At 41.3% G+C, this 17,778-nt stretch overlaps 4 protein-coding genes across 4 annotated transcripts in view; 3 read left to right on the forward strand and 1 right to left on the reverse strand.

The window, feature by feature from the left end:
* LOC109963311 (very long-chain acyl-CoA synthetase-like) overlaps positions 1–2,307 on the forward strand; it is a 4,311-nt gene extending 2,004 nt beyond the window's left edge. The window contains exons 2-8 of the mRNA XM_020605720.1: positions 40–50; positions 97–291; positions 423–513; positions 596–794; positions 1,184–1,281; positions 1,678–1,808; positions 1,921–2,307. Of these exons, the coding sequence (XP_020461376.1) occupies positions 40–50; positions 97–291; positions 423–513; positions 596–794; positions 1,184–1,281; positions 1,678–1,808; positions 1,921–2,094 (899 nt within the window). The 3' untranslated portion in view covers positions 2,095–2,307. The remainder of the gene's footprint in view (positions 1–39; positions 51–96; positions 292–422; positions 514–595; positions 795–1,183; positions 1,282–1,677; positions 1,809–1,920) is intronic.
* Positions 2,308–5,958: 3,651 nt separating this feature from the next.
* On the forward strand, positions 5,959–9,265 carry LOC109963312 (very long-chain acyl-CoA synthetase-like). Its single transcript, XM_020605721.1, has 7 exons — positions 5,959–6,920; positions 7,439–7,648; positions 7,782–7,940; positions 8,213–8,337; positions 8,546–8,740; positions 8,872–8,962; positions 9,045–9,265. Exons 1-7 carry the CDS (start codon positions 6,440–6,442, stop codon positions 9,263–9,265), a joined length of 1,482 nt encoding a protein of 493 aa, XP_020461377.1. The 5' UTR covers positions 5,959–6,439.
* A 65-nt stretch (positions 9,266–9,330) lies between these two features.
* Positions 9,331–16,643, forward strand: LOC109963313 (very long-chain acyl-CoA synthetase-like). The gene is made up of 10 exons (XM_020605722.1): positions 9,331–9,339; positions 10,929–11,259; positions 11,778–11,987; positions 12,121–12,279; positions 12,552–12,676; positions 12,885–13,079; positions 13,211–13,301; positions 13,384–13,582; positions 15,974–16,043; positions 16,156–16,643. The coding sequence occupies exons 1-10, from the start codon at positions 9,331–9,333 to the stop codon at positions 16,327–16,329; spliced, it is 1,563 nt and encodes a 520-aa protein (XP_020461378.1). The 3' UTR covers positions 16,330–16,643.
* A 7-nt stretch (positions 16,644–16,650) lies between these two features.
* The window catches only part of hdc (histidine decarboxylase), a 5,576-nt gene continuing 4,448 nt past the window's right edge, over positions 16,651–17,778 (reverse strand). The window contains 2 exon segments of the mRNA XM_020605859.1: positions 16,651–17,432; positions 17,756–17,778. The exon segment at positions 17,756–17,778 is cut by the window's right edge and continues 13 nt beyond it. Of these exon segments, the coding sequence (XP_020461515.1) occupies positions 16,656–17,432; positions 17,756–17,778 (800 nt within the window). The 3' untranslated portion in view covers positions 16,651–16,655.

Genomic DNA, 17,778 nt, shown 5'->3' on the forward strand with positions numbered 1-17,778 from the left:
AGGCTGAAGGATTCAGGCTGTTTATACTCCAAACCAAAGATGGACATAAGGTGATGTTTACTGTCCTTGTCTCACTTTACCTTCACTCTCCTCTAGAGGGACAATGACAGAGATCATAAAGTTCGATTGGCTTTGGGGAATGGGATCCGGGCCGACACCTGGGCTGAATTCCTGCAGCGATTTGGGGATATTCATATTTGTGAATGCTACGGATCGACAGAAGGAAATATCGGCTTTATCAACTATGTTGGGAAGATAGGGGCCGTTGGCAAAGAACATTTTATACACAAAGTAAGAGAGGGGGCAAATACTTTATTCTTATTTTGAGACGATGGTAGCATTTAGAACAATAAAATGAATAAGCATAACAGGCCAGTCAGTTTTATGTTCAGTGTGTTTCAATACCTTTAATTATTCTTTAGATGAGATATCCATATGCCCTTATAAGGTATGACCCAGAGAAAGAGGAGCCAGTCAAAGACTCCAGAGGATTTTGTATCAGAGTCCCCAGAGGTGAGCTAGTCTCCTCCACAAATATGACATTTTGTTGAGCTTTTCACACCAATAATATTGTGCTTGATGCTTTACCTTGCAGGAGAAACTGGTTTGTTGGTGTCAAAGATCGGAGAAAGAACACCTTTCAGTGGCTACGCCAAGAACGAGCACCATACAGAGAAGAAGAGGCTGAGAGATGTGTTTGTGAAGGGAGATCTGTACTTCAACAGCGGTGACCTTCTAAAGATAGACAACGAGGGATTTGTCTTCTTTCAAGACCGTGTTGGAGACACCTTCAGGTGCATAGATAAAACAACCTGAACACTCAGAGGCTGATCCACTAATGAAGACAAGGGGCCCACATTTGGAAACAGTGTTAGTTAGTAATGTCAAAGGCAGAACAAAGCCTGGACTGGATCAACAGTTGACCTTGGTAGATACACATTATTTAGGGTTTGGAAGTTTTCTCAACTCCAGTTCATATGATTTTACTGGATATAAGACTGTCTCTTTGTACTTGTGAACATTACTATAAAATTTAGTTATAATCCATTGAGTGAAGATTAAGAATTGTTATTTAATCCTTATTTCAACATAACTTGAATATTTTGAACTATGCTGGTTTCTAACTAAACAGTTCTGGAGCTAAGTTATACATATACTGTCATTGCACTGTCGTCTAATACAGGTGGAAAGGAGAAAATGTGGCAACCACAGAAGTGGCAGATCTTTTGCTCATGGTGGACTGCATTGAGGAGGCTAATGTCTATGGAGTGAAGGTGCCAGGTAACAATGAAAGCATTAGCAATGATTTGAGATTTAATAATGGCATAGTCACTAGACAATAGAAAGCTGTTATGTCAATGAAAACAAATGTCCAACATATGACAATGTTTAGTAGAAGCCGTTCATCTGACCCCTGCATGACGCTTTGAGCCTGTTTGCAGGTTTAACATTTAATACAGCCCCTTGGAACGACATCTAACTATATCTAACCTTTCACATGCCCATCAATCACTGTAATCATAAACCATGTAATCCTGCAAATTAAGGTAAAAACATGAAAACAGACAAACTCAGAGTTGGTGCTCATTTACTTTGCCACACTATGAAACCTGTGAAAATGTGTCTATACATCCTGAAATGAGTCCTGTTTTTTTTACTTTGACTGTATCTGATTAGGACACGAGGGAAGAACTGGAATGGCAGCACTCAAGCTTAAGGAAAACATGGACTTTGACAGTAAAGCTACATACCAGCACGTCCAAAATTTCCTCCCCAGCTATGCAAGACCACGCTTCATTCGCATACAGGTAAACAGTCATGTGGAAATTATTTACAAGATTATAGCATTTAACATAAAATCAGGAATATGTATAACAAGGTCTTGGCACCATTATGGAACCATTTATTTTTGTGTGGCAGGACAGAATGGCAATGACTGGGACATTTAAACAAATTAAGGTGACACTGGCAGAGGAGGGCTTCAACCCTACCATCATCAGAGACCCTTTGTTCTACCTGGAGAACAATAAGGGCTACGTACCCATGACTCCGGAGATATTCGACTCCATCTCAGATGGAAGAATGAGCCTGTGAAAGACTTCAGTGTTTTTATTGGAAAGCCAACCTTAAATAATACATCTGATTTTAGTTTTAGCTGATAGGAGGACCACAGTGTACTGAAATGTTTAAAGGGGTATAATTTTGTTTAAAATACTTTGAATAAAAAATATTTTAAAGACATGATTGTAAATGAGCAAAGTAATCCCAAGTCACTGACACATTAAAGTTGCAGTCATCACTTTGCCAAGAGCTGAATCTACTGGTTTATCAGTGTATTGATGCCAATTAATTAATTTATTTATACTATTATATACAATTAGCTGAGTTTCTGTCTAAACCTACATGATCATTGAAGTACTTTGAAATACTTTTTTTTTTCATCAAACTTCTTAAGAAGACAGGCTCCATGTCCATGATTTTCCACATGTGTTGTGGAAAATCATGGACCTAACCCCTAACCCTAACCTTGTCTAACCCAAGCACAGTCAAAGACTCCAGAGGATTTTGTATCAGAGTCCCCAGAGGTGAGCTAGTCTCCTCCACAAATATTATATTTTGTTGAGCTTTTTGCTCTCAATAATGCTGTGCTTGATTTTTTTTTACCTTGCAGGAGAAACTGGTTTGTTGGTGTCAAAGATCATATTCAGCACACTAATGTTGAGCTCAACAACCAAAAACAAAATGCTGCATAACTATATAAATAAACAATAGGGCCGTAAAAGTTTCACCATTCACTACGGACATCCACATACTACTGAAATTGTCAACACATGTCAAGCAAAATAGGTCATCTAAAATAGACCTAATAGCTCCAGATACTCAGTACTAAAGGAGCATCAAAACCCATTAGACAGAGTTCTTCAAAATACCTACTAGAGAGTATTAAAACCCAGTAGACAAAATAGGTCACCTAAAATAAACCTAATACTTATCCACTCAGTACTAGAGGAGCGTTAAAGCCCATTAGACAGAGTGCCCCAAAATACCTACTAGAGAGTGTTAAAACCAAGTATGCAAAATAGGTAATCTAAAATAGACCTAATACCTATTATATACTCAGAACTAAATGTGCATTAAAGTCCATTAGACAGAGTACTTCAAAATACCTACTAGAGAGTGTTACAACCCAGTAGGCAAAACAGGTCATCTAAAATAGACCTAATACTTATTATCCACTCAGTAGTGTAGGAACTGTAAAGCTCACCAAAAAAATAACCCCCTACCTTAAACCACACGCTCTCATCACCCTGGCCCCAAACTTAACCATCTGGGACTTAATGTCTAATCCTAACCCTGACACCCTAACCCCTCTCCCCTTAAGCCCAACCCATATCCCTACCCTGAACCTAACCATTTCATATTTCAGGCCTTAAACATAACCTCAGACCTTAAACCGCCCAAGCGCGATACCCTGACCCTAACCTTAAAATTAGGGATTTGCCTACTGGGTTTTAACATTCTCTAGTAGGTATTTTTAAATACTCTAATGGGCTTTAACACTCCTTTAGAGTATAAACAGCCTGAATCCTTCAGCCTGCCTCCTTTTTAAGTTTCATCCAGTTTTCCACAGGGTTAGGTTAGGGAAATTCTTCAACTCTCCCCGTACTCATTCGTTGACTATACGGTTTGGGATGGAGGGTCAAAGTTGAGGGCACGGGCTGACGCTTGTCACTCTGGCTCATGTAACGGTGTGCTGCCCTGGCTTGTGCTTTCCTGTCTGGTGTGGTTTTATATACGTGCTGTGGGTTGTGTTTGCTTTGTTAAGTTTTGGGTGCTGGATCAGATGATGTTTCCATTTTAGGACGTTACGTTTCCGTGGGGTGTTTTGTCTTTGCGTTTGGATCTCGTTGAAATGTGTGTGCGTGCATGTGTGAGTGTCTGTGAGTGGGTGCGGTGGGGGGGTGGTTATGTTATGTTTTGTGGTACTGGGTTAAGTTTAGGCATTGGGCTTGGGAAGGTTATGGTCAGGGTCAAGGTACGGGTAGGGTTTATAGGGCCTGTGTCTAAGAAAGGGGTTAAGGTTAGGCATTGGCCCCTGGGGTGGTCAGGGCAAGGATATGGGTTGGGTCTAAAAAGGATTTTGGGTCCTAGAAAGGGGGTTAAGGTTAGGCATTAGTGTGGGATGGTTATGGTCGGGTTAAGAAATATGGAATATGAACTTATTGGGTCTAAGGGGAAGGAATTGGGGTTCGAGGCCCTGGTTAGGTTTAGGTGTTGAGTCCCAAGTGGATGGGACTCAATGCCTAAACCTAACCAAGGCACCTAACCAACCAGCTCCTCTCTCCTTAGACCCAAACCCTGCCCTACCCTGACCATAACCATTCTATATTCATACCCTAATCATAACCTCTGACCACCCAACTCTATCACCCGGGCCCTAATCTTACCTGTGACCCCAAAATAAAACATAGCTGCCATAGACACGCGCACACGCACACACACACACACTTAAACAAGATCCAAACTTGAACGCAAAACTCCCCACGGGAACATAACATCCTAAAATGGAAACATCAGCTGATCCAGCACCCAAAAAGCAAACACAACCCACAGCACTTAATACAACTACACCGGACAAGAAAGCACGACCACCACACCAAAACCCAGGGCAGCACACTGTTACATGAGCCAGAGTGACAAGTGTCAGCCTGTGCCTTCACCTTTGACCCTCTATCCCAAACCATATAGTCAACGGACGATTACGGGGGGAGAGTTGAAGATATCCCCTAACCTAACCCGCCTGTTCCATCGGACAAACAACTCATACATAAACATAAGTACTGCCTCCTCAGAACCATGACCACACCCCTCCCATGGTGCTCCCCATGGGCGAGACTGTACGTTGGACCGACTGTTGGATGACGGTTAATCAACCACCCACTGACGGTCCTTTGCGCAGTTCTCCTCCCTTGGACGCCATGCACTCTACTCAGAGTTGGAGAGTTGTAGCGGTCCAGGGACAAGCCTAACCCGGCAAGGGATGGATGCAGGTTAACCAATCTCCCATCCTGGTCCCTACCCCTCTGTCCTCTATCTGTCTCTCTCTCTCTCTCTCACCCTCTTGTGCACCCCCACCCCCCACCACCACCACCACATGCACGCACCCACACCCTTAAACAAGATCCTGACTCGACCACATGACTCCCCATGGGAACGTAACATCCTAAAATGGAAACATCAGCTGATCCAGCACCCAAACTTAACAAATCAAACACAACCCACAGCACCCTAAACTAAACTGCACCGGACAGAAAAGCGTGACCACCACACCAAAACCCAGGGCAGCACACCGTTACATGAGCCAGAGTGACAAGCGTCGGCTCGTGCCTTTACCTTTGACCCTCTATCCCAAACCGTATAGTCAACGGACAGTTACGGGGAGAGTTGAAGAATTTCCCTAACCTAACCTTAACCCTGTGGAAAACTTGATGAATCTTGAAAAGGGGGCAGACTGAAGGACTCAGGCTATTTCTAGTCTAAACCAAAGATGGACATATAGATAAGGATAAGGATAATCATCTTTACTGGCCAAGTATGTTACACACAAGGAATTTGTTTCCGGTACAGAACCAGTGATGTTTACTGTCCTTGTCTCACTTTACCTTCACTCTCCTCTAGAGGGACAATGACAGAGATCATAAAGTTCGATTGGCTTTGGGGAATGGGATCCATTCTAGGAATGAGTCTTGGCACCATTACGGAACCATTTATTTTTGTGTGGCAGGACACAATGGCAATGACTGGGACATTTAAACAAATTAAGGTGACACTGGCAGAGGAGGGCTTCAACCCTACCATCATCAGAGACCCTTTGTTCTACCTGGAGAACAATAAGGGCTACGTACCCATGACTCCGGAGATATTCGACTCCATCTCAGATGGAAGAATCAGCCTGTGAAAGACTTCAGTGTTTTTATTGGAAAGCCAACCTTAAATAATACATCTGATTTTAGTTTTAGCTGATAGGAGGACCACAGTGTACTGAAATGTTTAAAGGGGTATAATTTTGTTTAAAATACTTTGAATAAAAAATATTTTAAAGACATGATTGTGAATGAGCAAAGTAATCCCAAGTCACTGACACATTAAAGTTGCAGTCATCACTTTGCCAAGAGCTGAATCTACTGGTTTATCAGTGTATTGATGCCAAAGTGGCCTTTGTTGGCATTATATTGATTTGTTACCACTTAGGAACACATAGTGACTTTTTCATCACAGCCCCCGGAAGAGAAATTGGCTCAAAGTTCAAGAGGCGTAAACTGAATTGGTCTGTATATTCAGCTGATATATAAAGTTGAAAGCTGAGCCTTGTAGGACTCTTGTAGGACTCTTGTAGGACTCTTGTAGTATCAGGACTGAGACATTTTCCCTAAACAAAATGATTTTGTACCTTCTGTTTACTGCTTTTATAGGTTTGGCAATTTTGCTGTTATGCCTCTACTTAAGAAATCCTTATGTTTGGAAAGATTTAAGTTTTGCAGTTACTTTAATCCAAATTGCTTTACGCATGAATAAAATCAAGAAACAGAAACCATTTTACAGCATTTTGGAGTGTTTTTTGGAGAAAGTGGCGAGACAGCCGCATAAGAAGTTCATAGTTTTTGAGGAAAGCTCTTACACCTACAGCCAAGCCGACAAAGAAAGCAACAGAGTAGCAAGAGCTCTGTCAACTCATGCTGGCCTGAAGGAGGGGGACACGGTGGCCTTGTTCATGGGCAACGAGCCGCACTATGTGTGGATCTGGCTCGCACTGGTCAAGCTTGGATGCACAGCTTCTCTTCTGAACAACAACATCAGATCCAAATCTTTGCTACACTGCTTCTCCTGCTGTGAAGCCAAGGTCCTGGTCGCTGGTGCTGGTGAGCTGGGAAACTTTTGAGGCTGATGCTGATTTAAGAGATTGTACAGAGTGGGCCACAAAAAAAGCAGCCCGTCAACATGAAGGAGAAAGTGTATTGATTTGGGGGCGGGCTACTTTTCCATAGCCCACTTTGTATAACTATATATTGTTTGATATTTAAAATAATTCCTTTTAAAATGAAGGGAATTTGATCTAAATAGATAGAATTAGACACAGATAGATGTAGTATTGTGTAAATATATATATATATATATATTCATCCAGTATATGCTGCTATACATGCTGTTTTATACTGCATATATAAGTTATTGATTTATTTATTTATACAATTATGTACAATTAGCTGAGTTTCTGTCTAAACCTACATGGTCATTAAAGTACTTTGACATACAATTTTTTTTGTCAAACTTCTTAAGAAGACGGGCTCCATGTCCATGATTTTCCACATCTATTGTTATAGTTTTCTCATCACTGCATCGACCTCCATGAAGCTTCTGTTTTGCTTGTTTCACTCAGACCTGCAAGCAGCTGTAGAGGAGGTGCTGCCTGCTTTGAAACAACAGGGCATCCGTGTATTTATCCTCACTGAGGACTGCAGCGTTGAGGGCATTGAAAGCCTCTGTGATAAAATTCAGCAGGCCTCAGACCAGCCACTGTCACCTCAGCTGAGTGCCAACATTGACATTAAGAGTCCTGCACTGTACATCTTCACATCAGGAACCTCGGGTAATCTGCTTGACTTCTCTGACCTTCACTTCTAATTCAAAAGTTTATATTTTTAGTGTGCAGGTGTTGAAAGACACATGTGTGATAATAAAATTATTCTATGTTTGTTTCTTATGGCAATGCTATTTTGTAGGGCTTCCCAAGGCAGCTATAGTCAGCCATGAGAAGCTATGGATGACGTCTTTTGTGCTGTCACTTGTTGGCGTACGCTCAGATGATATTATTTACATTTACCTGCCTCTCTACCACGGTGGTGGCTTTCTGATGGGACTTTGTGGGGCCATAGAAAAAGGTCATGCATGAGTATTTCCCATATAAAACATTACCAACTTTACACAATGCTTTGCAAAAATATTATAAAATTACAAAACATGATTTCCAGGCTGCAACCTCATTATGACACTGAGTTCATTTAATGTTAAACTAACAGTCTATGACCTCAAATAAAAGGCACTTTGTCTCTGATTTTCTCTGTTTGTGTTTCAAAGTTCATAGATTGCAAAACCTACTGAATTCTGTGTGTGCAAATTTATGTTGTTGAAATCTGTGCTTCCTGATTTCTAGGCATCACTGTTGTTTTGAGGCGTAAATTCTCTGCCTCCCAGTTCTGGAATGACTGTAGAAAGTACAATGTGACAATCATTCAGTACATAGGAGAAATTATGCGCTATCTCTGCAACACACCAAAGGTAAACCTCTGCTCATACTGTCAGAATGAGTAGTATCTAAGGCAGTTCATCTAACAAGATGTTAACTATGTTGTTAAATCAAATACTACTGGATGAAACTTAAAAAGGGTGTAGGCTGAAGGATTCAGGCTGTTTATACTCCAAACCAAAGATGGACATAAGGTGATGTTTACTGTCCTTGTCTCACTTTACCTTCACTCTCCTCTAGAGGGACAATGACAGAGATCATAAAGTTCGATTGGCTTTGGGGAATGGGATCCGGGCCGACACCTGGGCTGAATTCCTGCAGCGATTTGGGGATATTCATATTTGTGAATGCTACGGATCGACAGAAGGAAATATCGGCTTTATCAACTATGTTGGGAAGATAGGGGCCGTTGGCAAAGAACATTTTATACACAAAGTAAGAGAGGGGGCAAATACTTTATTCTTATTTTGAGACGATGGTAGCATTTAGAACAATAAAATGAATAAGCATAACAGGCCAGTCAGTTTTATGTTCAGTGTGTTTCAATACCTTTAATTATTCTTTAGATGGGATATTCATATGCCCTTATAAGGTATGACCCAGAGAAAGAGGAGCCAGTCAAAGACTCCAGAGGATTTTGTATCAGAGTCCCCAGAGGTGAGCTAGTCTCCTCCACAAATATGACATTTTGTTGAGCTTTTCACACCAATAATATTGTGCTTGATGCTTTACCTTGCAGGAGAAACTGGTTTGTTGGTGTCAAAGATCGGAGAAAGAACACCTTTCAGTGGCTACGCCAAGAACGAGCAGCAGACAGAGAAGAAGAGGCTGAGAAATGTGTTTGTGAAGGGAGATCTGTACTTCAACAGCGGCGACCTTCTAAAGATAGACAACGAGGGATTTGTCTTCTTTCAAGACCGTGTTGGAGACACCTTCAGGTGCATAGATAAAACAACCTGAACACTCAGAGGCTGATCCACTAATGAAGACAAGGGGCCCACATTTGGAAACAGTGTTAGTTAGTAATGTCAAAGGCAGAACAAAGCCTGGACTGGATCAACAGTTGACCTTGGTAGATACACATTATTTAGGGTTTGGAAGTTTTCTCAACTCCAGTTCATATGATTTTACTGGATATAAGACTGTCTCTTTGTACTTGTGAACATTACTATAAAATTTAGTTACAGTGCCTTTCGAAAGTATTCGGCCCCCTTGAACTTTGCGACCTTTTGCCACATTTCAGGCAACATAAAGATATAAAACTGTAATATTTTGTGAAGAATCAACAACAAGTGGGACACAATCATGAAGTGGAACGAAATTTATTGGATATTTCAAACTTTTTTAACAAATAAAAAACTGAAAAATTGGGCGTGCAAAATTATTCAGCCCCCTTAAGTTAATACTTTGTAGCGCCACCTTTTGCTGCGATTACAGCTGTAAGTCACTTGGGGTATGTCTCTATCAGTTTTGCACATCGAGAGACGGAAATTTTTGCCCATTCCTCCTTGCAAAACAGCTCGAGCTCAGTGAGGTTGGATAGAGAGCGTTTGTGAACAGCAGTTTTCAGTTCTTTCCACAGATTCTCAATTGGATTCAGGTCTGGACTTTGACTTGGCCATTCTAACACCTGGATATGTGTATTTGTGAACCATTCCATTGTAGATTTTGCTTTATGTTTTGGATCAGTGTCTTGTTGGAAGACAAATCTCCGTCCCAGTATCAGGTCTTTTGCAGACTCCATCAGGTTTCCTTCCAGAATGGTCCTGCATTTGGCTCCATCCATCTTCCCATCAATTATAACCATCTTCCCTGTCCCTGCTGAAGAAAAGCAGGCCCAAACCATAATGCTGCCACCACCATGTTTGACAGTGGGGATGGTGTATTCAGGGTGATGAGCTGTGTTGCTTTTACGCCAAACATAACGTTTTGCATTGTTGCCAAAAAGTTCAATTTTGGTTTCATCTGACCAGAGCACCTTCTTCCACATGTTTGGTGTGTCTCCCAGGTGGCTTGTGGCAAACTTTAAACGACACTTTTTATGGATATCTTTAAGAAATGGCTTTCTTCTTGCCACTCTTCCATAAAGGCCAGATTTGTGCAGTATACGACTGATTGTTGTCCTATGGACAGAGTCTCCCACCTCAGCTGTAGATCTCTGCAGTTCATCCAGAGTGATCATGGGCCTCTTGGCTGCATCTCTGATCAGTCTTCTCCTTGTATGAGCTGAAAGTTTAGAGGGACGGCCAGGTCTTGGTAGATTTGCAGTGGTCTGATACTCCTTCCATTTCAATATTATCGCTTGCACAGTGCTCCTTGGGATGTTTAAAGCTTGGGAAATCTTTTTGTATCCAAATCCGGCTTTAAACTTCTCCACAACAGTATCTCGGACCTGCCTGGTGTGTTCCTTGTTCTTCATGATGCTCTCTGCGCTTTAAACGGACCTCTGAGACTATCACAGTGCAGGTGCATTTATACGGAGACTTGATTACACACAGGTGGATTCTATTTATCATCATTAGTCATTTAGGTCAACATTGGATCATTCAGAGATCCTCACTGAACTTCTGGAGAGAGTTTGCTGCACTGAAAGTAAAGGGGCTGAATAATTTTGCACGCCCAGAAACCATTTTACAGCATTTTGGAGTGTTTTTTGGAGAAAGTGGCGAGACAGCCGCATAAGAAGTTCATAGTTTTTGAGGAAAGCTCTTACACCTACAGCCAAGCCGACAAAGAAAGCAACAGAGTAGCAAGAGCTCTGTCAACTCATGCTGGCCTGAAGGAGGGGGACACGGTGGCCTTGTTCATGGGCAACGAGCCGCACTATGTGTGGATCTGGCTCGCACTGGTCAAGCTTGGATGCACAGCTTCTCTTCTGAACAACAACATCAGATCCAAATCTTTGCTACACTGCTTCTCCTGCTGTGAAGCCAAGGTCCTGGTCGCTGGTGCTGGTGAGCTGGGAAACTTTTGAGGCTGATGCTGATTTAAGAGATTGTACAGAGTGGGCCACAAAAAAAGCAGCCCGTCAACATGAAGGAGAAAGTGTATTGATTTGGGGGCGGGCTACTTTTCCATAGCCCACTTTGTATAACTATATATTGTTTGATATTTAAAATAATTCCTTTTAAAATGAAGGGAATTTGATCTAAATAGATAGAATTAGACACAGATAGATGTAGTATTGTGTAAATATATATATATATATATATTCATCCAGTATATGCTGCTATACATGCTATTTTATACTGCATATATAAGTTATTGATTTATTTATTTATACAATTATATACAATTAGCTGAGTTTCTGTCCAAACCTACATGGTCATTAAAGTACTTTGACATACAATTTTTTTTGTCAAACTTCTTAAGAAGACGGGCTCCATGTCCATGATTTTCCACATCTATTGTTATAGTTTTCTCATTACTGCATCGACCTCCATGAAGCTTCTGTTTTGCTTGTTTCACTCAGACCTGCAAGCAGCTGTAGAGGAGGTGCTGCCTGCTTTGAAACAACAGGGCATCCGTGTATTTATCCTCACTGAGGACTGCAGCGTTGAGGGCATTGAAAGCCTCTGTGATAAAATTCAGCAGGCCTCAGACCAGCCACTGTCACCTCAGCTGAGTGCCAACATTGACATTAAGAGTCCTGCACTGTACATCTTCACATCAGGAACCTCGGGTAATCTGCTTGACTTCTCTGACCTTCACTTCTAATTCAAAAGTTTATATTTTTAGTGTGCAGGTGTTGAAAGACACATGTGTGATAATAAAATTATTCTATGTTTGTTTCTTATGGCAATGCTATTTTGTAGGGCTTCCCAAGGCAGCTATAGTCAGCCATGAGAAGCTATGGATGACGTCTTTTGTGCTGTCACTTGTTGGCGTACGCTCAGATGATATTATTTACATTTACCTGCCTCTCTACCACGGTGGTGGCTTTCTGATGGGACTTTGTGGGGCCATAGAAAAAGGTCATGCACGAGTATTTCCCATATAAAACACGACCAACTTTACACAATGCTTTGCAAAAATATTATAAAATTACAAAACATGATTTCCAGGCTGCAACCTCATTATGACACTGAGTTCATTTAATGTTAAACTAACAGTCTATGACCTCAAATAAAAGGCACTTTGTCTCTGATTTTCTCTGTTTGTGTTTCAAAGTTCATAGATTGCAAAACCTACTGAATTCTGTGTGTGCAAATTTATGTTGTTGAAATCTGTGCTTCCTGATTTCTAGGCATCACTGTTGTTTTGAGGCGTAAATTCTCTGCCTCCCAGTTCTGGAATGACTGTAGAAAGTACAATGTGACAATCATTCAGTACATAGGAGAAATTATGCGCTATCTCTGCAACACACCAAAGGTAAACCTCTGCTCATACTGTCAGAATGAGTAGTATCTAAGGCAGTTCATCTAACAAGATGTTAACTATGTTGTTAAATCAAATACTACTGGATGAAACTTAAAAAGTGTGCAGGCTGAAGGATTCAGGCTGTTTATACTCCAAACCAAAGATGGACATAAGGTGATGTTTACTGTCCTTGTCTCACTTTACCTTCACTCTCCTCTAGAGGGACAATGACAGAGATCATAAAGTTCGATTGGCTTTGGGGAATGGGATCCGGGCCGACACCTGGGCTGAATTCCTGCAGCGATTTGGGGATATTCATATTTGTGAATGCTACGGATCGACAGAAGGAAATATCGGCTTTATCAACTATGTTGGGAAGATAGGGGCTGTTGGCAAAGAACATTTTATACACAAAGTAAGAGAGGGGGCAAATACTTTATTCTTATTTTGAGACGATGGTAGCATTTAGAACAATAAAATGAATAAGCATAACAGGCCAGTCAGTTTTATGTTCAGTGTGTTTCAATACCTTTAATTATTCTTTAGATGAGATATCCATATGCCCTTATAAGGTATGACCCAGAGAAAGAGGAGCCAGTCAAAGACTCCAGAGGATTTTGTATCAGAGTCCCCAGAGGTGAGCTAGTCTCCTCCACAAATATGACATTTTGTTGAGCTTTTCACACCAATAATATTGTGCTTGATGCTTTACCTTGCAGGAGAAACTGGTTTGTTGGTGTCAAAGATCGGAGAAAGAACACCTTTCAGTGGCTACGCCAAGAACGAGCAGCAGACAGAGAAGAAGAGGCTGAGAAATGTGTTTGTGAAGGGAGATCTGTACTTCAACAGCGGCGACCTTCTAAAGATAGACAACGAGGGATTTGTCTTCTTTCAAGACCGTGTTGGAGACACCTTCAGGTGCATGGATAAAACAACCTGAACACTCAGAGGCTGATCCACTAATGAAGACAAGGGGCCCACATTTGGAAACAGTGTTAGTTAGTAATGTCAAAGGCAGAACAAAGCCTGGACTGGATCAACAGTTGACCTTGGTAGATACACATTATTTAGGGTTTGGAAGTTTTCTCAACTCCAGTTCATATGATTTTACTGGATATAAGACTGTCTCTTTGTACTTGTGAACATTACTATAAAATTTAGTTACAGTGCCTTTCGAAAGTATTCGGCCCCCTTGAACTTTGCGACCTTTTGCCACATTTCAGGCAACATAAAGATATAAAACTGTAATATTTTGTGAAGAATCAACAACAAGTGGGACACAATCATGAAGTGGAACGAAATTTATTGGATATTTCAAACTTTTTTAACAAATAAAAAACTGAAAAATTGGGCGTGCAAAATTATTCAGCCCCCTTAAGTTAATACTTTGTAGCGCCACCTTTTGCTGCGATTACAGCTGTAAGTCACTTGGGGTATGTCTCTATCAGTTTTGCACATCGAGAGACGGAAATTTTTGCCCATTCCTCCTTGCAAAACAGCTCGAGCTCAGTGAGGTTGGATAGAGAGCGTTTGTGAACAGCAGTTTTCAGTTCTTTCCACAGATTCTCCATTGGATTCAGGTCTGGACTTTGACTTGGCCATTCTAACACCTGGATATGTGTATTTGTGAACCATTCCATTGTAGATTTTGCTTTATGTTTTGGATCAGTGTCTTGTTGGAAGACAAATCTCCGTCCCAGTATCAGGTCTTTTGCAGACTCCATCAGGTTTCCTTCCAGAATGGTCCTGTATCTGGCTCCATCCATCTTCCCATCAATTATAACCATCTTCCCTGTCCCTGCTGAAGAAAAGCAGGCCCAAACCATGATGATGCCACCACCATGTTTGACAGTGGGGATGGTGTATTCAGGGTGATGAGCTGTGTTGCTTTTACGCCAAACATAACGTTTTGCATTGTTGCCAAAAAGTTCAATTTTGGTTTCATCTGACCAGAGCACCTTCTTCCACATGTTTGGTGTGTCTCCCAGGTGGCTTGTGGCAAACTTTAAACGACACTTTTTATGGATATCTTTAAGAAATGGCTTTCTTCTTGCCACTCTTCCATAAAGGCCAGATTTGTGCAGTATACGACTGATTGTTGTCCTATGGACAGAGTCTCCCACCTCAGCTGTAGATCTCTGCAGTTCATCCAGAGTGATCATGGGCCTCTTGGCTGCATCTCTGATCAGTCTTCTCCTTGTATGAGCTGAAAGTTTAGAGGGACGGCCAGGTCTTGGTAGATTTGCAGTGGTCTGATACTCCTTCCATTTCAATATTATCGCTTGCACAGTGCTCCTTGGGATGTTTAAAGCTTGGGAAATCTTTTTGTATCCAAATCCGGCTTTAAACTTCTCCACAACAGTATCTCGGACCTGCCTGGTGTGTTCCTTGTTCTTCATGATGCTCTCTGCGCTTTAAACGGACCTCTGAGACTATCACAGTGCAGGTGCATTTATACGGAGACTTGATTACACACAGGTGGATTCTATTTATCATCATTAGTCATTTAGGTCAACATTGGATCATTCAGAGATCCTCACTGAACTTCTGGAGAGAGTTTGCTGCACTGAAAGTAAAGGGGCTGAATAATTTTGCACGCCCAATTATTCAGTTTTTTATTTGTTAAAAAAGTTTGAAATATCCAATAAATTTCATTCCACTTCATGATTGTGTCCCACTTGTTGTTGATTCTTCACAAAAAATTACAGTTTTATATCTTTATGTTTGAAGCCTGAAATGTGGCAAAAGGTCGCAAAGTTCAAGGGGGCCGAATACTTTCGCAAGGCACTGTATAAAGCACTTGAACACAGCCGAGGCCAACAAAGTGCTTAACATAAGATACAATTCAAAACATCTAAAAACGTGACAACTACAATATTAAAATACCAATAAAATAACATAAAAGAACCAACATAGCAAAATAACAAAATACTATCAACCAAAACTCAGCCCAAACAGAGTCTCATAGCATATCAAACGCCAAAGCATACAAGTGAGTCTTCAAGTAAGTTTTAAAAATAGCCAACGAGGCGGCCTGCCTGATGTAAAGGGGCAGCGCATTCCATAGCTTAGGAGCCACAATGGAAAACGCTCTGTCCCCTCTGAGTTTACGCCTGGCCCACGGTACCTCAAGCAAGAGCTGGTCAGCTGATCTGAGGCACCGAGAGGGACTATAAGGAAATAAAAGCTCAGCAAGATACAATGGAGCAAGACCATTCAAAGACTTAAAAACAAATAAAAGAATCTTAAAATGAATCCTGAAAGACACTGGAAGCCAATGAAGGGATGCCAAAATATGGACTTTGACAGTAAAGCTACATACCAGCACGTCCAAAATTTCCTCCCCAGCTATGCAAGACCACGCTTCATTCGCATACAGGTAAACAGTCATGTGGGAATTACTTACAAGATTATAGCATTTAACATTAAATCAGGAGTATGTATAACAAGGTCTTGGCACCATTATGGAACCATTTATTTTTGTGTGGCAGGACACAATGGCAATGACTGGGACATTTAAACAAATTAAGGTGACACTGGCAGAGGAGGGCTTCAACCCTACCATCATCAGAGACCCTTTGTTCTACCTGGAGAACAATAAGGGCTACGTACCCATGACTCCGGAGATATTCGACTCCATCTCAGATGGAAGAATGAGCCTGTGAAAGACTTCAGTGTTTTTATTGGAAAGCCAACCTTAAATAATACATCTGATTTTAGTTTTAGCTGATAGGAGGACCACAGTGTACTGAAATGTTTAAAGGGGTATAATTTTGTTTAAAATACTTTGAATAAAAAATATTTTAAAGACATGATTGTGAATGAGCAAAGTAATCCCAAGTCACTGACACATTAAAGTTGCAGTCATCACTTTGCCAAGACCTGACTCTGCTGGCTCAGCTCCGTCACAGCCAGCACAGTAATAAATTGCTTAATTATCAATACAGGAATTCTATGTGTGTATTTGAACTACTGTAAACTGCTTTCACAATCACTCCAGGAGCGTAGATGCAGTTGCACTTTCCAGGGACGGAGGAGGTGGAGCTGTGTTGGCTACAGGAGAAGATATACTGTTGAGTCTTCTGCAGGTAGATGACAAGTGTTTTTGACCTGTTTGTGATACTTTCAGAGGGCAGCAAAGTTGGTGCCGACCGCACTGCACCCATTGGTTGCAGAAACTGGGCACACTGTAGAACTTTGTTAGCTTTTTAAGAACCTGCCTACCCAAAACTTTGGAAGGCATCTCTGTAATCTTAATCATAGCACCAGATTCTGCTGTTGATGGCATGGGGAGGGCACCTGCAGCATCTTTAACATTTGGCCTTGTGTCAAAGTCATAGTGTGACAGAGGCCCAATGTAAGTGTAAGGCAGAGGCTCGCTGTTGCAGCTAAGAGAACGCATTGGTCTCCTAGATTGATTCCAAGCCTTGTCAATCCACAGCTCTACTTTGTCCCGCTTGGAAACAGCATCCTCTTTCTCATTAGACCTACGGTCTGAGTCTGGTTCTTGGTTTTCTTCAGCTCCTATGACCTCATCCTCCCCTGGTATTGGTTGGATTGCATTATTCAGAGTCTGTGTCTCAGCCAGAAGAGTGGAAGCCATTTTGGAGATGATGCTCCAGTCCTTAAGAATGTCATCAGCTGTAGTGAACTGGGAGGTCACTGTAAATCGGATGATGCGTTTGCTGTGAATGTCTGCAGGAATGAGATACATGGTGCCCGACCGGGTCAGTCTCCTCAGCAACTCCTGGGTCAACGCATTGCCTCCCTAGAATAAGAACATGACATAAAATATTGATAACCATTGCAGGACAAAAAAACTCAAAGCTTCCTAACAAACCTAAAGCATTTTCAGCAACATCAATTTAAGCGTGCAGCTCTGTTTAATTATCAGTAATATTGATCTGCATTTTTGCTTGATAAGAATACAACAGTTTACCTGATTTACCTTTGAACATGGTGTGACTGGACAATTTCTAAAGCTCATTAATAATTAGCCAGTGAAAGGCACATTGCTTAACAAAGATAAAACTTGAGTCAGCACAACCATTTTATAGTTTACTGCTTATAGTTCACATTTGTGCTCCATACTTTCAGACAGAAGACCACCAGAC

This window comes from Monopterus albus, unplaced genomic scaffold (assembly GCF_001952655.1).
Source record: "Monopterus albus unplaced genomic scaffold, M_albus_1.0 scaffold72.1, whole genome shotgun sequence".
Taxonomy (NCBI): Eukaryota; Metazoa; Chordata; class Actinopteri; order Synbranchiformes; family Synbranchidae; genus Monopterus; species Monopterus albus.